The sequence below is a fragment of the Myzus persicae genome, unplaced genomic scaffold, assembly GCF_001856785.1.
Source record: "Myzus persicae strain clone G006 unplaced genomic scaffold, MPER_G0061.0, whole genome shotgun sequence".
Lineage (NCBI taxonomy): Eukaryota > Metazoa > Arthropoda > Insecta > Hemiptera > Aphididae > Myzus > Myzus persicae.
In genome coordinates this window covers 128,852-151,613 of record NW_019103992.1, presented here as the reverse complement: position 1 = coordinate 151,613, position 22,762 = coordinate 128,852, and the positions used below count along the sequence as shown (strand labels likewise).

Sequence of the window (22,762 nt, the reverse complement as noted above, 5' to 3'; positions counted from 1 at the left end):
ATATGATCTAACTGATCTAAGTATAAATAAGTGCAATATTATCTTATATCATGTTCATTATGTTTTTTAATATTTTGGAATTATTATTATTAATTTGTGATCTAATCTATTGTGATTTGTGGTCTAGCCGTCTAGGATAAGACAATTTGTGGTAACCACGAATTTAAGATAATCTTTATTCCTTAATCATGGTGGTAACTTTTTTATCTATGGTATTGACAAGACGTTATGAACATAACATATCAATGTATATACACAGAATATATGTATAGTGCTATATATGTCATTATGATAAAAATTATCAAAAAAAAAAATTAATAAAAACAATGTACCTATCCTAAAAATAAATGTACAGCCAATAAAATTTATTGGCAATAACCATTAGCGATTAGCCATAATAAATTTATAAATTATAAGAAACCTTAGGATAAATATCGTATTAACATCTTTTCAAAGTTCTAACCAGAATTAAAATCGTTATTTTTTATCATAAAATCGTATTTTGTCAACGTTGTGAATTCAGAATTAGTAAGTAGTTAGTACTAATGAATTATATAGTTACCAGTGTTGCGATCAGAAATAATAAGTTTGAACCCGTTAATCAAGAAACAAGCGCTATTTTTATATTTCTACAATTCGACTAGTTAACATTACAATTCGAAGGTAATGCTGTTATAATTTTAGTTGCATTTGGATGATATTTCTGTTCATACTTCAATAATACGAAATTCTTCAGTTTGTCTACCAATTGTTTTGATAACATGTCTTCTGAAAGCTGCAAGAAATTTGAATGTGATGAGTGTATGAAAACATTTTCAAAAAAGAATAATTTAAACGATCATATTTTAGCAAAACATTCAAACACAAAGAAATATGTTTGTTCAATTTGTAAGAAATCATTTTCTTACAAACAGTCATTTAACAGGCATATGAATGTTCATAAAGTAGCAACTTCTATTTACTCATGTTCAGAATGTGGTTATAGTTCTCAGTTAAAATTTATGCTGACCCGGCACATTAAGAGTGTGCATCTGAATAAAAATGACAGTCTTTTCAAAGTATCCTGTGTGTTTTGCAATCACCATTGCTCCAAAAGCAATTTATCCGCTCATTATGTGCTCTGCCACCCAACAGAAATTGTTAGTGAACAATTAAAGTTTGATAGCCTAGATGAATTTTATGCATGGAAGTATGAGGTTGAAGATCAAGATATTAGCAGGTAAGTAATTTTATTTTATCTAACGTACCTATTAAATAACAATTTTTTTTGGAATTAATATTATGATTAGGTATAATTGTAATATGTTTATATTATTATGTTATAGGTTTGTTAAAGCTCGGACGACATATGTTGGTATATCTGGTTCTAAACATTTATTTTTTAAATGCCACCGTGATGGAAAATATAAGCCGAAAGGCAATAACATAAGAAAATTAAAGTCCCTAGGTACCAATAAAATTGGTTCCTATTGTCCAGCTAGAATGGATGTTATGGTTGAAGGCAATGAAGTTAGTGTACTTTATATTAAAACACATATTGGCCATGACTTAGAACCAAAACGTTTAACTCTAGCCAAAAATGAGAAAGATTTCCTTGCTGAACAATTAACAATGCCTAATACTAATTACAATGATATTCTAAATGTTGTTAAAACCTTAAATTCAACTAGTCGTTTGCATCATTTAACAAGAAAAGATTTAGTTACAATTAATAGTTCTATAAAAGAAGCTGCAAAAAGAAATAATACAATGATTCAAAACAATGATAAACTAGAAGATACGGCAGAAATAAACAATGTCTTTGATGGAGATTTGGTAGATTTATTTAATGATCAAAATCACAAAAAATCACCACTTGTATTAAACCCAGAGAATGATTGTATGGGATCTGATAAACAAGACATTGTTGTTGCAAATAATACTATACTGACTTCAGATCATTTAGAACTAAAAAATAGTTATACAAATAAAATCCAACCTTTGTATGAATTAAATGTTGATCAACAAATAATTGAATCAAATGAACAAATACCAATTTTAGAGTTCAATCATGAAGTAAGTAAATTTTTCTTTAGTCCTATTAAAACACTTATATTAGTCTTGATAAACCAAAAGTAAATATAACAATTCAAATAATTTTTCTTACATATTTTAATTTCCAAAGAAAATGTATTCTTATTTTTACGTTAATTCATGATATATTTGAAGAGATGTCAGCTCAATATTTGTTTTCTCTCAGATCTTCTCTCAACATAGAAAAAACTGCTTTAATCTAAAATCTTTTTTTTTGATTTTTGAGTGATCTTAAAGTAAAATCACCTATTACAAAAAATTAGAGATTAATATTTTAGAGAGTATGACGGTTTGTATTTTATTATTATTATTTGACTTAATATTCAACTTTCAAAATAAAAAATTTGTAAATTTGAATGATGTTTAAATTATTTTGAGATAATATTTAGACAAGTCAATATGTCGTACCTACCCTCAAAAATATTATTCGTCGTTTTTGTAATAAGTGATTTTACCCTTGAGCTTACACAAAAATAAAAATGATACTGCGTCTGTGATTTATTTATGTTGTCCGTGGTCCAGAGAAAGAAAACAAACAAAGTGATGATATCCTCTTAATTGTTTTCATTGGATTATTCGGTCTACAGAAGCTTAACCAGAGGGGCTATTTGCCCCCCCCCCCTACACCACACTCATAAAATTGTGGCTACTCCACTGTCAGCCTGTATAAGTCCATCTTAAATTTATTTTAGATATTGGAGGGCAATCAAGTTATAGATTACCAACAACAATTGACAAATATTGAAAATGAGAGAATTAGTATAATGGAAAAAATGAAGTTGATAGTCAATCAAATTACTTGCAATGATGAGTTTGCCATTGTTCATCAAGGATTAATGAATATAATGAGCACAATTGATGAAAGAAGGAATGCAATTGATCAAGCGGTAGTCAATGGAGATTTAGACAATATAATGATATTTGATGAAAGTATTTTACAAAAACAATGCCAGTAATATCAGGTAATGAAATTAAAATAAAATCACTGTTACAAATACTTTGTCCTTCAGTCCAGAATATAATTTTGAGTGATTCCAATTTTATTTTTGATTTTTATAATCTATTGCCTAAGTACTCATGGGCGTAGGTAAGGTGGGGGTTTTGGGTGTTCAAACACCCCCCGAAATTAAATAAAACAATTTTAAGCTTTTCGTGAATTTGTTCGAGAATATTATTAACTCGCATATTATTTAGGATTTAGACAAAAACCCCCTCCAAAAATATTTCCTACCTACGCCCATGTAAGTACTATTTAGTACTAATGCAATTGTGAATAGTAGGATGTCATTATATTATAATATGTAACTCCAATCACTTACAGCCAACAGGAGACTCCTGTTGTGTAAATTGTCATATTATATTGAGATGACACAGAAAATCAATTAGATAGGTATTTAAAGATATTTATTTATAGTTACTAAATTATAAAATATTTCAATAAATTAACTAAAACAAATAATTATGAACATGTTTTAAACTGCTTGCATGTGTTTGAAATTCAGCATTTTTACAAATAAATTTTCCTGTATAAGATCTTTTAACTATTACATAGTGTCATTTATACTGATAGGTTCAGTCTTCAGATGTACACAAATAAACAAATTATTTATATATTTGAACACTTTATTAAAACAGGACATTTATAGTGATGAGGTCAATCGATGACCACACAAAAACCTTTTATCTGTTCTATTTTAACTCATATATATCAATGATAAAACTTATTGTTATTGGCTAATCGACACAAAACTTACTGACTAAGGGCAAAATTATAAGAATTGTTATTCATTGCATAAATGTTTCCATTGCCTAGTTTTGAATTTCAATAATATATTTTTGTATTTCTACCTAATTGATACATTTATCAAATGCTTAATACAACAATATACATTTATTTTCTACAATCTGACTAGTTAGATTTTGAGTTGTGAGTGATTTTTCATTCTGAGAGGAATGACAGTCGTAAATAATGATTTTTTTTTTATCCTTGTGTTTATACTTTATTGGCAGAAAAATTGTTGGACACTATTACAGTTATACTCAAAGTATTTCTTTGGTAAACGGTAAATCTAAAAGTTCAAAGTTGTAAATCTATATTCACTTTTCATAGTTCATGATACATCAATAATCATTATCAATTCTAAATATATTATCATGACTTAATAGATTTAATCTTTTCCATAATCCATAGTAATACTTTGGTAGAATCTGGGTATCCATCATGATTAAAGATATATCTTAAATTGTAGTGTCCATCCCAATTCCCAATTATAGAATGTTTATCAGTACTTTTTTAAAGATTAATAACCAACAGGATAAGGGATTTTAAATTATTAATTGAAATTAAAAACTTACACTCACTTTGTGAGATATTTTGTATTTCATAGTTTACAACACTTTCCAGTGTAATATCTCTTATCAGTTATCAGCAAATAAATATTGATGTGTTGTTGTTATTTGTACTTTTTTACCTTGTCTCAAATTGTTTATCTGTATTATTTAATATTTTAAATTCAACAATTTTTTAATTCTGCTTAATTGTATATTTAGATGCATTCTTATCGTGTATTTTAGCACCTCTAAGATGTATTTCATTTATGATAATCCATTTATTGATTTTATTTTATTTTGTAAACAAATAAAAACTTTTTTAAATTTTTATATTTGCCACACGTTGCAATTATTAAATTAATAAATTCAAAATTGACATCCAATCTAAAAAATTTATGACCATGCCGTTTCGTTTAAAAACCTTTTTTAGTTCTTGCCTTTTAATACTGCCGTATTTTATGTTCTCAATTGGAATTACATTTTACCAAAGATCGTTCTTACAAGTATGAACAGCTGTTACTTAAGTTTTTTTAAATATAAATTGTACTGTTTTGCGGTTGGTTATTTTAAATAAAATGTATATTTTTTTTATAGATGTTCCATTTTCCCCTGCTTGTCGTTTCATGTCACTTGGTTTTAAAATTTCTCGCTTCAATTATTTTTCGGTGCTTATATCATACAGCAATGAAAATTCCTCCTGTGCAATTATCTTGGGACAGTAAAGTTTCAAAATTTGCACCTATTGGAATTTCAAGTGGTATTGATGTTGGATTTTCAAATTGGGGCCTAGAACTTGTTAATGTTTCATTGTATGTATTATAAATTTTAGGCATTAAACTGATTTATTTATTAATATATAAAATTGTCTGTTTCAGGTACACTATGACAAAGTCAACAGCTATTATTTTTGTGTTAATTAATGCTTTGATTTTACGTCTAGAGAAAGCAGTAAGTTAAAAAAATAATGAATAATAGTTATTTATTAGTTTCATTTTAATTTTATTTTTCTTCCATATATAGTCAGTGACACTATTCCTTATTGTATTTTCAATTTCTGGAGGATTATTTTTGTTCACATTCAAAACCACAGATTTCAGTACATTAGGATTTATTTTATTATTAACTGCATCATTCGCCAGGTAAATATGATTATTATTTATGTATTAAAATTAATCAAATCTGTTTTCATAATATATTTATTATGCATATCAAGTTCTGTTTAAAGATATTGTCTTAGATAATATAAAAATAATTATTTTTTTCTACTAAAAATTTTTATTATAGATGTATTTGTAAAAATTGAATCAAGTGTATTTTCTTAATTTGAATACAGTTGTATTTTTAATCTGTTAATATGTAGTACTTATCTACTAAATAGTAAAACATGCATTTTAATGTATTTTAAATCCTTATACAGTGTTAAGCTGTATTTTCATACCATGTTCAACTGTGACAAAAAGTCTATACTCTTTATGTGAAAAATACTTCTAAGTAGGTAGTATGGTTCTGCGCATGAGAGCAGCAGTTTTGCAGATTATTACCACAAATAACAATAGTAGTTGATCACTGATAGGGAAATGCAATGCTTTTATCAGACAGTACCAGGCAAAAAATTATGGTCATCTACAAGTACTCTTTATGTAAATGGATTATTGTTATTACTAACTATTAGGAAAATATATTTTTAATATGACAATTTAATATCAACTTTTTACTCGAATATTAACTTATACAACATAGCAGACACTGTCTAGTGTCTATACAGTTGATATAAGTAAGTTAGCAACACAGTGGTCCAATATAAAACAAAGAAGAATTGAATTTAAAAAATAGTGTATTATTTTAATAAATGGATATCTATTATTGACTATTAAATACTATAAATGAAATACTCATAAAATTATAAATTGTAAATTTTTATCTTATCTCTCTTATATACCTACTATCAGGGCCGGCTCAATGTGGTAGCAAAATAGGCAGCCGCCTAGGGCGGCAAATTTCAAATGAACCAAAGTGATTTAATTATTATTATTTAATTATTTAATTATTGTATAGAGCAGCGAAAAATTAGATTTGCCTAAGGCGGCAAAAAACCTTCGGCCGGCCCTGCCTACTATTGCTAGTGATGACTAATACCAAGACATGTTCTCTGACGTTATATATTGGTGAAGAGTTATAAATACTGAATATGTATCTCTATATGCTTAAGATATGTATATAATAAATAATGATTGTAAAATAATTTGAGCGGAGCGAGAAAAAAATTTTTTTAGGCTGCAAATTATTGAATCTAGCCTCCCATGATTTTTCTTTCAGGACGGCCCTGTGTGTAATACTTGATATTAATATTGATTATATTAATCTATATAACAATAATAATAATGTGTATAATTTATTTTATTATTTTATTTATATATTACAGTGGTTTTCGTTGGACACTATCACAATTTGTTATGCAGAAAGCCGACATGGGCATGAAAAGTCCTATTGACATGATGTATTTTAGTCAACCCTGGATGTTTATTGCAATATTTCCTATTTCATTGTTTTTAGAAGGTAAAAATATCTATTACTTATATTTTAAATATCCAATACTTTATCATTTTAGATTCTGAGCAGAACAGTGAGTGTATTGATCGTACAATAATAATATAATAAGTCCTTTTTTTTGAAGTAGGAATGTGAATCTATTTAGTACTGTAGGAGGATCAAAAGAATACAATTCACAGTAGTTTTCAAAAGGTATAACTCAAAAACTTATAACCGTAGATACTTTAAATTTTTTCCTAATGATTATATAACAATTTCCTGTTTATGATGAACATTTTAAAATATTTTGACTTTTGAATCTATTTGTAACTTTTTTTAAACATTTTAATCTTTTGGTTTTTTCCCTATATATACAAGAAAACAAATTTCGCTGTTTCAAAAAGCTTGAAAATTTAGTGCAAGGTTCCTCCTAAGTTTTTAATAGCAGTTCCTAAGCATACAAAGTCAACATTTTTTTATACAATAGAAGGAAAATAGAAAATCACTTTAAGATATGTATTATTTGAGATTAATATTGATGAAAGAAAAAAACCAACAAAATTTAATGTATTATTAAAGAATAACAATTTTTATTATTTTGTTGTAAATTAAAAAATATTATCTGAAGGTTTTTGAAAATGTTAAAGTATATTATGTTTTATTAATACATACACTGATATTTTAAAATATAATTTGTTTTAAAAATTAATTAGCTTACTATGTTACCAATGTCTAATGGTAAAATAAATTACTTTAATACCAACAATATCATAAAATATACTTAGGAATTAAAACTAACGGATTCTTTGCTCAGAATCGTATTTTATAACAATGAATTATATCATTGAATTTAAATTTTAACACTTCTGTGACAGTGAGTCCTAAGGTTCAGCGGAGCAGTACCCACTGCCTCACTGCCTTTTAAATAGAATTATGTTATTTATATAATTGCTTTCTTAAATATTGTTTTGTGTTCAGGTAATGATTTCTGGAAATGGTGGATTAATAATGAAAACATTCAATGTTATCAAATGGTTGTACGTATATTCATTGGATCATTCCTGGCTATTGGACTTGAAATATCAGAATATTTTGCTGTATATAAAACATCAAGCATTACATTAAGTATAGTTGGTATTATCAAGGTCAGTAGGTCATCTTATTCTGCTAATTTAATATTTATTTATTTAAGTATTTCATTATTAGGAAATTTGTATTTTGATATTGGCTGTGGAATGGAATGGTGACAAAATGACTACCATGAAGTTATTAGGATTAGCAATGTGCATGATAGGTGTTATTGGACATGTGTGGCAAAAGTTTTCAAGATCAATTGAAAATCGATATGGTATTATTGACAATGAAGATAATAAACATTTAACGTTACCAGATAGTGATTCTGATGATTCTGGTGATTCAAATAGCTCGACTGAAGTGCTTTTTGATATATTAAACAGGAGACGTTGATAATTTTAATATGCTTTATGTTTAAAAGGCTGTGAATTTTTTTATTTTTAAACTAAATACATTTCCATTATTAAAAATTCAACATTGTTTAATATCCATTGGCTTGATTGCTTAAGTAACTGTGATATTATGTACCACAATTGTATTTATTATTTGTTTATTTAGTATTTAAAAACATACTCACTTAAATTTTAATTTACTTGTCAATGCAAATTATTTTTGAAAGCATTAAATTTGTTTACATTCAATATTCATAAACAAAACTTAACATAATATATATATTTTGTATATTGTATGTATTTATTATTGTTAGAATTATTATTTTTATCTTTATGGAAAGTTTAAGCTGAATGTTGGTTGTGTGTATAGAATTATATCATAAATTATTAAAATAGTATATAATCAAATATTATTTATTACCTTTATTTTTGTTTGAGTAGTACAATTTATGTTGTTTTCAGTATTCTAAAGAACATTACAAATTAAGATATTTTTATGTAACTATTTATATATAAATGCCGCGTTGAGCATAATTATCATGCATTATATTTTTGTACTTTAATTTATATCAGTGCTTTTAAGATTAAAAACTGTGCTTTTTGTTTAATAAATAATAATTATGTGCAGTGATTCAGTACAATATGTATATTAATAATAATTTTAAAAAAAACATAATTCAGTAACTATCAATAATATTATCATATACTTAAATGTTTATTGATCATGTTTTGAGATCAAAATTTAACAAAAGAAAAAAAGGTTTGCTTAAATTATAGTATTATACAGATATTTACATTTTACAGTAAAATTCACCTTTTAAATAGGTGATGTACAGACTATAGTGATAATTATTAACATATAACATCAAAATGGAATGAAAAAAATATAAAATTAATGATGTCAATCGAATTATCAAAACTCTATTACCTAATCAGTTCAAAATATAAATAGAAAAAAAATGAAACTGACAATATTACGCAGATATAATAAATAATATAAACTCAACATTGTCTTCACTTGACTAGCACATGTGTGGATTGAACGAAATTCGGGCGCGGGTAATATATTATAATATTAACATATCATAATATAATAGGTGGTCCACAATTATATTATTGTGTGGACACCGGACGTCCGACTTGCATCTCGCTTTCGGCGATCGCCATCCATTGGTTGCGGCTGGTGTCGAACCACGTCAGCCCAAAGTTGTACTTGCCGTTGAGGTTGGCGTGCTGACACCGCGAGTACCACCAGCCACCCTCATAGTTGGCCGCGCAGTTTGCCGTGCTGGCGTCTTGGTCGCGGTCCGCCGTGCTGAACCGGTGACCGTTTTGGTAGGACAGGGCGTCGGTGGCATTGCCACTGTAACCCGAAATATCCAGCCTGTAACCGTCGGTGGCGTTCGAAATCGTAAAGTTCAAGTAGTCCGCCCGCCAATTGTTGCCGTAAATGTCGGTCATCCGGACGCGCAGTGAAGACGTGTTGTCCGCCGTCAACCGGTGGATAGCGTCATTTCCCAGCCAAAAATCGCCTTTGAACCGAGGTTTGTATTATAGGTATGTACGATTTATAGTAGTATAAAAATATGTATCATGGTAATAATGTTCATATTATTATTGAATTATATCGTCAATATAGGTTAGGTATATATAGCCATATAGGTATTACAACAATGTAGCAAAAAATTATAATTATGCTATAGATATAAGTAAAGGTACCTTTTGGCGGAAATTGGTGGGAGAGCTTTTCCATTCAAAAGTTTTAAATAATGACAAGTAATCCTAATTTTCCGGAAATCAAATGTACAATTTAAAAAATTAAAACTTCTTTAAATATCCAAGAACACATTCAAAACAAAATTTCGTATATTATATTTTTTGTATCTAATACTCTGTAGCTAAAATGTATACATGTATTGTGAATACCGACTACCTACACTACCATGGGTTATGCTATCCACCATATAGCTTTCATCGGGGGAAAAGGGGAACCTCCGTGGCTTAGCGCCTTCTTAAAAAAATGAATTGATTTTTAAATAAAATAAAGCAGTTTAATATATTAATATAATATTAGGGATTAGTATCTAAGCCTATAGACTATAGTTAACTAAGTTGCTTGTTTTTCGAATAAACATAATACATCTATATATATACTACGGAAGGAGCCATATGTAAGTATTCATATTATCGTTGAATATAGTGTATTGAATAGAGGGAGGAAGCTTATATTTTAGTAATTGCTTACACCATTGACTGTGGGCCACGCCACTGAATTATAGGTAACATCTATGAGAATATCCATGTCGTGACTATTATAGGTACCTATCTAACTATAATTTTAACTATTTTCTATTTAAACGCAGGATATAAGCATGAGTGGTGTGCAACTAAAACAGTAAACACCAATTACGTGAAAGGGATGAGTGAATACAAAATTATCTAAAAAAAAATATGGCGACTTTCAACATATTCTTTTTGTTCGTATAATATATCGAGAACAACTAAGTACCTATAGTAGGTTGTATTGTATATATGGGTAACTAGGTATGCCTAAACATATAGAAGATAAATTTACTACGCATAACACATTTGCGTATAATAAAAATAAACTAATTTTATATTTTTGAATTTTAAATTTACTAAAAAGAACTAATATATTATAAAATGGAGCATATTTGGCTGTTGTGCTTTTCTTTTTTTTTTCAAATTAAAAAGTTTGACATAAAACGTTAATTTTGTTTCGACCACACATACGACTTAATATGATATACCCACCATAACCCATATAATATACGTATTATAGGTACCTAAACAAAATGTAATTGTAGTTATGTTAGAAATTTCTGTAACAACACATTTAAACTGCGCATCAGTATTCAGTATTCAGTGGGTAAATCCTTGAAAAATGCCGTTACTCGTTAGGTAGGTATCTGTTGTAGCCCGTAGGCATTCTTTATTGCCTTGTTTTCGTAAGGGTTGGTTTAGTTTATTGATTTCTATAGACCCGTGGGGTGTGGGTTGTCAAAATTATTCAGGAATAAAAACTTTTTGAACATTGTTCTCGACCTTGTAGAATCTAAAGACCTACACAGGGACGTAACCATTATTAATTTTTTTTTGGTAGGCGATGGTTCCATAAAAAAAAATTTCTATAACAAATATTGTCATCTCTTACATCTACGCGAACGCGATTATTACGTGGTTTGGTAGTTTGGATCTTATAAAGGTGTATTCAGTATTCATATTTCATGTAATTGCTAACTAACCTTATCATAATTGGTATTTTTTAATTATTAACTTGTTGATAAATAAAAAAAAAATTAGACTGTCAATTTTCAAGGGGAGACATCTGGATACGTCCCAGGATCTATACATAATCTTAAAATGTATATGTTCTTTATTTTCTAATCAACCCAATATTTTTTAATGGACAAAATTGTTAATTCACGTGCAAAACCAATTAAAATATTTGGGTGATTATAATTATCGAATTAAAAGTTCTACTCATTAATTTTATTAACAAATTAATATAAATACAATACTCGATATCCCGTATTCACTTACCGTATACGTTTCCGAATCCTTTGGCATACTCGTTCCAATTATTATTGAATTTGAGATGATCATTGGTTCTTTTTTGCACTTTGATCCAGGACATACCATCCGATAAGTCGCATTGAACGAGCAAAGGGTTTTTTCCATCAGGTGCTATCAGGTACGTTCCCGGGGATTTAATTTTAGAACAATCTATAACATTTTATTTTACATTTCAATTTGAATTAAATAACTTCTGACTAGGTAAACGCAAAACCTATATAATAGGGTGTATAACCTTCCTAATTTATAATATGTTATGCATAAAATAAACTTCACTCTTTGTAAAATGTATAGTATTATATTATACTATAACACCCTCCTCCACACCTGAAATTTTTTGAAACTAGGAAGAATTCATTTCTTATGAGATGTTATCTTTTGGTCAATAATATCGAAAAATGAAAATACCTATATTAAACCCAACCCCAAAAAAAATTCAGGTCTAAGTACTCTACCATGTGACAGTATACATATTAAATTATTAGGTGCCTATATCTACCTACCTACCTACTTATAATTTATAATTATATAAATATATGCTCTTAATCCGTATGGCCTATAGTATATTTTTCTAAAAATTAATACTAATAAGGCACCTAAATAAAATATTTTATTCATTGCCAACGTGTTGTATTTTTACAATGTACTTATGTATTTTTTGAATTTCAAGAAAAAAAATTAATTATAGCACAAAAACCATTATGGGACGCGTTAGACAAATCTATCGTTTTCGCGGTTATTAAAAAATAATATTGAACATAATAGTACATACCACGTAGTCATATGTTTGGACGTTTGGTTACAACAGTGTAATAAATAATTCGCTCTATATTATCCTGCATATTAGGTTGGATATTCCTTAAACGTGTAATTCTAGATATTGCCTATTAGATATACATTTATGGAAATACAGACTAGGTAATTAAGTAAATTTTATAATTTTTATTCAGATAAAGGAACGCGTATAATGGGTGTACTTTTAGTTATACCAGTAGCATACCCAGTAATTAGTTATTTGTATTATACATTTATACGTGTTTTTATTTTACTACATGACGCGCATATATAAACATGGAAAACGGAAACAATGCAATAGTAACCGGATGAATATGAATAAAAAACCACCTGCAGTCATATTCGATATGGTTAACCGATCAAAATAATTAACTAGTAAATACTTTTATTCTGCTGCAGGGTAACATTGGAACAACCCTATTTATAGTTTACGCTTCAAGAATTTTTTAACGGACTTTTTCGATTTCAGTTAGTTATTTTAACTTAACATGTGTCTTCCATCTTAATCCTTTTATAATATAATATTAATATACATATAAGTGCATAATAAACATAAAACTTATAAGTAGTATTCTAACTTCTATTTATAATTCGTATCCTTGATACACTTTTATTATATTTAGTTTTACGAGTGTATCATTGTATTGCAGGTGTGAACGCAAGAATGTTAAGCTATAATAGATATTAGTGCATTATCGCGTTTAAAATTGTTACCCTTGTGATATTGTGTGCGACTTTATTATTGTAGATGAATAAAACATTTTTTTTTAAATAATATAATGTGAAAATAATAGCACAAAATATTTAAATGCTAATAATACGATATTTATAATTAAACATGCACTGACAAAATATGTGGGATAGTTCTCAGTTTCTCACATACCTTTGGGAAGTCCGTCGACAATTCTTTCAAATGAATTTTGCAATGTGGCCAATTCGTCGATTGCATGTGTACATTCCGTGCAATTTTCTTTCATTATCTAAAAATGAAAACAATGGATCTATTAGATTGAAATCAATTTCATAAATACTTGCATACATAAACAGCATAAAATATGCAAAAATATGTTAATTAGCTATTAGCAGTGGTTACGGCTATATATGCATACGGTATATCCTTAAGGCATAGCACAGACATAGTTTCAAACAAGTTAATGACTATGGATTATGCAAGATTCTGCACGACAGCGATAACTGACAACTGTTAAGCTGAGTAAATATTAAAACAAAATTTAAGTTTGTTTTTAATCACTTTTTTTAAATTAAAAAACATTTTATCCTAACAAATTTTGAAATACCTACTATGGCGATTTCTTGGTAATATCATAAACGACATAAACCATAGTACTAAGAATAGTTTCCTTATACTATGAATAATAATATATAATAATAATATAATATATAAAGTCGGCAGTCTTTAGCAAGAACTGTAATAATTGATCTTTATCGATTTAGGTACTTCCACGGTAATTGTTATTTTACGTGAAGAAAAAATGTGTTTCGTTACTTATGTGTATCTTTCAACGTGAGGTCAGAAAACTAAGAAACTTTTTACACTCTTACACAATTTTTCCTATACTTTTACTAAAAAAAAATGATTACTCCAATATCACAATGAGCATACAACTATATTTATTTGTCTATCGTACGCTCGATTATTTAGTCGTGCAAAAATAATATTTTTAATTGTTTTAACAGGTTTTTTCCTAATAATATTCTCGAGATGACAATTAAAAAAAAAAATACACCAAATTTTAGCGGAATGCGTATTATATTCGTATCTTGAGTGGGGACTCAACACTTCCGTTTTATTGAATTTTTCGAGCATACATATATGATCGTACAATTGTACCTACACATTATAGTTCATTGTTTTAATTTCGTACATCGTACATCCCATATATACAGCTGCGGTAATGATTGTCCTGTTCGCGTATATTATTGTGCAACGTTATTTTAATTTTTTTTTTTATCATTTAAGTACCGTGTGCATATTATTATAATAACGTTCATAACTCACTGTACATATTATTATTTATTATAGGCCACTATTTTTTAATACGTGCGTGCGTGCTGCTGTACAATGAGTGTATTACAAGGAGCCAGTTCGCCCGACATATGGAATTGGGCAGGTGTGAGTAGCACCTGACCACCGTCGCGCCGCCGCCGACTGTGACCTCGTGCTCACGTTGGGATGAAACGAATAATATGGTAAAAACACAAAACCACCTGCCGCCACCGGGCAGCGTGTGCGTCGCTCCGGGGTCCCCTATGTATTATTATCATCTGTGGTACAATAACATTACAGCGGACTATGAAACCACCGCAGATGACTATGGACCAGTTTTTTTTTTGACCAGGATGAAAATTCGGCGAACCACGTACGGGTGCTAACGTCGACATAATATTATACTTTATATGCATAATAGGTAAAGCGTCAGATACCGAAATCTGTTTTTTTTAACGAAAATGCTCGCATACCTACCTATACGGAAAAATTAAAAACTTAAGGACCAAAATGAACCCCACACGATTTACCTCTGCCGCAATGTTAATGTATATGTATATGGTCGACTACCAAAAAGTCTTCGGAAAATAATTTTGTATCAACAAGCGCTGTTAATTGATTTTAAGTATAGCTCATAAAGGTATGGTAAAGGCTTAATGAGGACATATTATCCAAAATAGGCAGGTGTTTAGGTTATAGTCACAGTATACTCACATGAGTGGTGGTAACCGTCTTCCCGATTTGTTTTTCACTGTTGTACATTGTCATTTTTCTCTGAATGGCCGACATCCCTTCACCAAGGGCCTTTGCAGTCAACATTTGGTTGTTCTGAAAACACAATCATTAAGCACTTACAATAAACTCTGTGATAATATTATAGTCTATAACGTAGGTGTATACGATGTGTTTATATATTATAATATCATTATTACTTATTGTCCTATACACTATACAGGATGATTCACTGTCTCACTGAGTATGCTTATCTCTAATTTATCCTATGCAAAATACTATGAACAGATAGTGCATAGTTCAAAGAATATAATGAGTATCCGAGTCAACAGTACTTGTTAATACTTTATAATATCAAGCCCCGTGTTGTAATTTGTTATAGTGCACTTAAAGAAGAAAAAGTAAATAAAAAATAAGTACCTATACCTATCTATACTCGTTGATACATAACATATTTTTTAGAAAAACCGTCCATCTAATTAATATATTTTATTAATAAAAAAAAGAATGTTCTAATTTGAAAAAGTATGTTTGCGTGAATTTTGAGATATCATAATAATATTATAATATGTACATATATAACAGAGGATGTTAAACTGCCGAACTCACTTGGTCTTCCTTAATGATAGCCACGGACGCGTTTATCCGAGCCACGGTGAATTCGATTTTCGATATTTCCTTGCGCACTTCCGGCAGACACGCGTCCACTCGGTCGTCAAGATTTTCTACGCTTTCCAGCAGCTCCAGCAAGGATCCGTGAAGTCGGTCCTGTGTGGCGTCCTGGCGCGTTGCGTTAAATGCCAGCGCTTCCTTGGTGGCATTAAGGTCAGCCTCCAGGCGGGACAGACGGTTTTCCCGCTCTACAGCCGCGCTCTCACGGTAAAGCACGCCCTTCATGCGCTTTTCCAAGCGGGCCATCCGGTGTGCCAGGTATTTGCGCGACGACTCTAGCTGTTCCAGCTCCTGTGCCTCCCGATCCGTCACCAAGGTGGTGATGACGTTCGTCCGCAGACGCTCGACGTTATTGTTATTGTCGTCAACGTCAAACGCTACTCGCTGCATTCGAAATAAAAACCGATGTTATATTCTTATATATAGTATAGGCACGAGGTACCTACTACATAATACATGCAGCTACGGATATTTAACTGCAGCATTAGTGTCAAATAAGTTGGTAAGTTGGTATTACTTTAAAGAAAAAAACCCACTCAACTCAGTTTCTTAAAAAAGCGATTTAAAGTATATTACATACCAAGCAGGTACTTTATAAAACAAATAGTTATTTTGTATGATTTTAAATGGCCTAGACCTAGAGAAATAACTATATATTAAATAAAATGATTTTTTTTCTTTGATAATGAATTTATTCAAATTCTGATTTTTGGAATTTTTAAATAAACATAGCTCATTTTTTAAAATCATGAATTTTATCATTATACCATTAGAACCTAGTAATAAACTAATAAATACACGTTTAGGAACCTTGAATTTAGTACTCCCGCAGAGTAACTTGTTTAATTTATGTATATTACATTAGATAAATGTTATATGTAAGTATACAGTATACAAACACTCACTTTATAAATGTTGTTGTACGCCGTTTGTACGTCGTTTTCGTTGTTTTTCTGAAAAATAAATGCAATAATAATTATAAACGTGGCTTTATGTTTTGACTTGTTATGCCGTGCGCGCTTTTGTTATACCTTGGTATAACATACAATATAATAGACGGGTGCCTACACGGTTAGGCAGTATGCATGCATTATGCGCTCGTTCTGATCCTCCCCATTAAAAAAATCACCCAAAACGCCATTTGGTCAATGCGGGAGCAGATATACTCTGTCTGGCGCAGACGTGCACCCACGTTAGCCATATGGTTTGATAGTAATTATTATTATCTCAAAGGTAGAATATTGGTCTCTGTTATTTTTTTTTATATAATTCGGTGTAAAATACACCTCGACGTGACGTTCGAAATTGCGATTGATACTTGCGTATATACTATATAGCTGTAAATGTTTAATTTAATTGCGAAGAGCACGAATATCAGCGCGCATAATAAATAATGATATATGCGCACTGCATAACTGCATATAGGTATTTTATACCGATAATTTTTTTTCTTCATATTTAAAGCTGAAGAGAGTCTTACTTCAATTTGTATCTATCATAAATATGTGCTGTAGTAAAGTTCTTATTGTAAATATTTACAATTGTATTTTTTCCAAAAAAAATGTACCGCCTGCAGTTGCCTTTAAAGCTAAATTTTTCTTAAATAGGTTGAATTTATATATTTTTATTTGTCTATTATTTACCTACGTAATCAAGACATTGCTACTCGGCTGTTTCCTATGATATAAAAATATAAGAAACAATTATTAATAGTTAATACCACTCACCTTATCGATTATGTTTTGATGTTTAGCCATAGTGTTTATCTTTTTCTCCAATTCGGAATGTTTAGTTGATATTTCTTCGACATTCTTCTTAACTGAGAGTAATTCCCCTTGCATTGTTTGCAAGTCTTTTCGGTCAGAATCCAAGTCATTCCTCAGTGCTTGCAGATCGTTTTGTATGGCAACAGTCTTGTGTATCTGCGCCGTTTCGTTGATGGCCGACCACACCGCTTGCATCTCTGATCTCAAACCACCAATCACTTCCTTTAGCCATCCTACGGCTACTTTATCGCGGATCCCATCTTTGCCAGAATGGGCCATCCTTGCATGTTCATCCCTAATATAAAGACAATATATATATTTTAAAACAGCCATAATAATATGACCCATTGTCTGTAGGTAAGTACATAAATGTATAATATTAAGGTACGTTCGTGTTGCCGAATTGTTACAACTTAAAATTGCTTCTCTTAACGTAATTATACTGCGAAAAGCCTATGAATATATTACATTTATTTTAATCATAGAGAATAATATTATTATGTATTTATGTGAATTTATTTTTACTGAGCATAACCCCAAAACGAATGTTATACATCGCGCAGCTCATTTAACAATTAAAAATAAACACGCAAATGTGTGAACATCCGGATACGATATATAATTTCAATTCTTATTGCATCTCTCATTCTATGTAAATATGTAAAATGTTATGTTAACTATATGTAAAAAAAAATATTAGTTGAAATAAATAAATCTCATATTTAACCAGAAATGTTGTAGACAATACAGTGCAGGGTAATTAATATATTTTTATAATTTGACATATCTGGTTAAAAATGATATACTATTAACATTCACAACTCATACACTAAATACTTGTTAATTAACAAAAAATAACAAAGTACCTATGGCATTATATTTATTTCGTGTGATAATATTGGAACTTGGAATTTGGAAGTGATTATTGCGTTTACGTATTCATTGTGCATATTATTGTTATTTTGGTCATTAACAAAATAAATGATTATAGTTAGCTGTCCTTTAAATATCGGTAGACAGTTTAATATTATATCATGGTATAAGAATTGTAAATTGTAATCCTAATCAAAAAATAAATGAAATTTTAATAATTAGACAAGACTCAACAATAGATAGAACAAGGTTACGGATTATGTTAAGTAGGTATATTTGAAAACATTTGCATAAAACTTATGCGTACTCATAGGTGGGTTGGTGGGTACATGGTCAAATACTATTTATTTAATAAATTACTATGATCGACTATTAATATGATTAATTTTATTTGGTGAGAACTCGATGACAATATATTTATAAAGTATTACTTTAAAGTAATATTTAATAAATTATCGAATATGTGGTTTGAAAATCCAGTTATAACTTATAATGTATTTCAGTCTTTGTTATTTTAATTTTTATTGATACTATGTAGTACTATAATTTATTGTGCTTAAACCTCTATACTAGAAAGTAGAAACTCATACGATATATATTAACTTAGCATACTAATGTTCAGTACCTGTATCGGAAAATAAGGTTAGACCTTATAAAATAGTTTAATTGTAGGTACAATTTAATTTTTGGAATTTAAATCTATCGTGGTCGGTATGTAGGATATCATTTGAAATAAATATAACATTTGTAAATTTTCATTGCACGTAATCACGCGAAACGTAAATCGTCATATTTTTTTCAATATTTTTACTCTGATACATTCATAGCAGACATAACAACGGTCAGCGATACATGCTATGTGCTTAAAATCTTAATTTTCAAAACATACACTATATGTCCATATGACACATTGTAAATAACTCATTGCGTTTGCCAGTTAGTCGTTTCTAAAAATACTGTTACTCCAGGCACGTGGAATTGTGTAACGATTTTTAACGTCTTCGTTTAACATTTTATTCACACTGTTATTTTGTTCTCTATAACTCGTGGATAATCCGGACAATCCTCAAGATCACTAGACTTTGTGTTTTCAAATTACTACAGGTAGTTAAAGTATATTTGTAATTATTTTTTACAATCATTTTATTTTTTTACGAATTTATAACAACTGTTAACTTTTTAGGTATGTTATTTAATGTTTGAAAGTTAACTTTATTAAATTAAAATGGTATAATAATTAATATTACATCATGTTCTATGATATTTTTATATACAACTGAAAGCAATTATTATAAAATTATTCATGATGATTTAGATCAATGCGATCATAATTGATAATAGATGTTGGTAGTTATTACTATTTTATATTAACGTAAATGCCTTAAATAAAAGTTTTGTTCAATATGTAGGAGTGATAGATAAATAGATTAAATGTATATTTATATGTTTATGCAATACTATACTAGTTACTATAAAATTATAATAGTATAAAAATACAAAATTTACAGGTTAGGCTAGTATATAAGTACTAAGTTAATTAAAAATAAATTGTGATGCGTGCAAGTTTCATAAAGAATTATCAAATATTCAATGATTAAAGATTTAATGAATCAGTAGAAAGCTAATTGTCCTTAAACATGATTCAGTGGCTCATGCTTAGTCCATCAAATTTTAGTGAACCGTTGAATTAGGTAATATCAAATAAATAATATTATGCTGCTTAATATAATTGAATTCAAGTAATTTTAATCTACATATTATCTAATACGTATTACCCATAAAATAATTATTTTTCAAGAGGGAAGGTGGAATAAAATTTGATTAAATAAAAATAGATAGTTCAATTTAGTTATTAATATGGAAAATTATATTTTTAAACTCAGCTCATTGGTTACTAATTTAGCTTAACAAATTTTCTGAGATTTAAAACTTTTTTTTACCGCGTTTTACTAAGTAATTAAAAATTTAATTGAAAAAGTGATTTTTAACGAATAAAACTAAATAGCCCAAAGAATAATGATAATTAGGATATTTAGGTATAATATATTATAAATATGATGATGCATTATAAAATTGTACCTATATTAAATACAATGTAATATTATTAGTCTCAGAGTAGTATATAATAGGTACCTAGGTATGTATATATTATATCGACTAATTATAGATTTTTTTGTATTACTTGGTAGGTTTCATGACAAAACATAAAATTATATATTCACCTGATTAATTGAATTTCTTCTTTCAACGCGTCGAGATCTGTGCTTCCTTTCAGAGATTCGTAAAGCGACTTTTCCAACTGCTGGTAATCTTGTTGTCTTTTTTCCATTAGCAAATTCAGTTGGTTTTTAATTGTCCTCAACTCGTCTGTATCGAGTGCTGCCTGAGCCTTGACGGGACCCGTGAACGAGCATATAGCAACAGTTATTATCAGGAACAGAAACATGGTTGTAGTCTTGCTTGAACACTTCATTTCAAACTGAACACGGTAAACTAGTCCGTTCAAGCCTGTCCCTGTGCGACGGCCAGGAGCAGATGGTGCATGGCTCGTGTTCAGTTGCGCATGCGTACATGGAATCCGGTTTTTTTTCACTTTAACGTGTTCTTATATATACACGGTAATATTATAACATTGCAGAAACACGAGTGCAGTAAAAACGAAATTTATGCAAAAAAAAAAATTAAAAGGATTGTTATTAAAGTGGTTATTTATTCGGACACTCTATTATATCAACGTTTGATCGATACAAAATCCAGTTATGCAGGTGTTCAATGAGCTTAGGCACGTGGATCAGTTGATTCTCTGAATTAAATATGTACAGGACTCGCTCGCTAATTATTTATCATCGGATACTGCAGGAGTTAAACGTACTCTTATACATATTGCCAATGCACGTCGTGTTTGAATTATTTAATTGTTGAACGTAGTTAAGTATACTTCTTTTATAGTTCTATATAATAAAGTGAAACTATAAGATGCATTATGTATAGACTTCATTGATGAGTTCAGTTGCTTATTACATATTTTATTTCCGTAGGTAGGTATAGTTCTTTGTTTTCCATTGAAATACAACTTTTTGAAGCATATTGTTTAATATACTGTCATATATATATATATATATATATATATTGGCTCGTTCTTGTTAGCTATATACCTCTACTGATCATTTCAATCGTTACGATTATTTATCTTTTATCGATAAAGTAAACAGTAACGTGTAAGTTAATACACGTCGTTATTCAATACGATTTATTAAACACTATAACGCAATGTTATATCATAAATTATTATATCTAGGTATAATATAGACATTAAAACAAAGTATAAATATTGTTCGTACCTACAGCTATATTAATTATTAAATTAATTTTAAATTATAACACAATTTAAATACTTCTATTCGTTGACCAAACGACAATCACTAATTAAACTAATTAAAGGATATCGGCTCACGACTTTATTTGTTGCTAAATGCATTTTTAAATGATATAATTATCGTTTTTGACTATAGATTCTAAAAACTTTTTAATTTTTAAATTTAAAAAGTAAATTTTATTCTTTCAGATATACAACTAAAAAAATTCAAATATTGTTACATTTTTTTAATCTGATTATCTGCGTATAACATATTAATATTTAATTGGCACCTTAGCACCTACCTAAATCACATTTTAGTACTTATAATGTCATATCATATTATACTACTAAAACAAACAAAATCATTCACAACTAAAATAAAAACATACAAAAATTATTCAACTTATAAACCGATGTGAACAGTGTACTTAATGTTTTGAACTTATCCATAGATATAGGTATACCATCATCGTAATATGTTCTTCAAGAAATAAAAGAAAACTACCCGAATTACTACAGTCAAAATGTGCACTGTGTTTATTCTCGGATGAAGTAAAACTTC

The 22,762-nt window shown here is 29.0% G+C and overlaps 2 protein-coding genes across 5 annotated transcripts; one reads left to right on the top strand and one right to left on the bottom strand.

The window, feature by feature from the left end:
- The first annotated feature begins 28 nt into the window (after positions 1–28).
- Positions 29–8,597, top strand: LOC111037350 (solute carrier family 35 member C2-like). Of its 4 annotated transcripts, none has more exons than XM_022319879.1 (7): positions 2,922–3,035; positions 4,999–5,213; positions 5,280–5,352; positions 5,425–5,543; positions 6,827–6,960; positions 7,912–8,078; positions 8,140–8,597. In XM_022319879.1, the coding sequence occupies exons 2-7, from the start codon at positions 4,999–5,001 to the stop codon at positions 8,398–8,400; spliced, it is 969 nt and encodes a 322-aa protein (XP_022175571.1). In that variant the 5' UTR covers positions 2,922–3,035; the 3' UTR covers positions 8,401–8,597. The 4 variants fall into 4 exon arrangements, with proteins under 4 accessions (XP_022175568.1, XP_022175567.1, XP_022175571.1 ...); XM_022319877.1 differs by lacking the exon at positions 2,922–3,035 and adding an exon at positions 4,534–4,907; XM_022319876.1 differs by lacking the exons at positions 5,280–5,352; positions 5,425–5,543; positions 6,827–6,960; positions 7,912–8,078; positions 8,140–8,597 and adding exons at positions 29–194; positions 986–1,219; positions 1,326–2,055 and having other exon boundaries at positions 2,766–3,035; positions 4,999–5,106.
- A 539-nt stretch (positions 8,598–9,136) lies between these two features.
- On the bottom strand, positions 9,137–21,342 carry LOC111037349 (protein scabrous-like). Its single transcript, XM_022319874.1, has 8 exons — positions 21,065–21,342; positions 17,931–18,264; positions 17,109–17,156; positions 16,141–16,587; positions 15,514–15,627; positions 13,675–13,771; positions 11,964–12,146; positions 9,137–9,931 (listed from the first exon to the last, which is right to left on the bottom strand). The coding sequence occupies exons 1-8, from the start codon at positions 21,313–21,315 to the stop codon at positions 9,513–9,515; spliced, it is 1,893 nt and encodes a 630-aa protein (XP_022175566.1). The 5' UTR covers positions 21,316–21,342; the 3' UTR covers positions 9,137–9,512.
- Between the last annotated feature and the right edge of the window lie 1,420 nt (positions 21,343–22,762).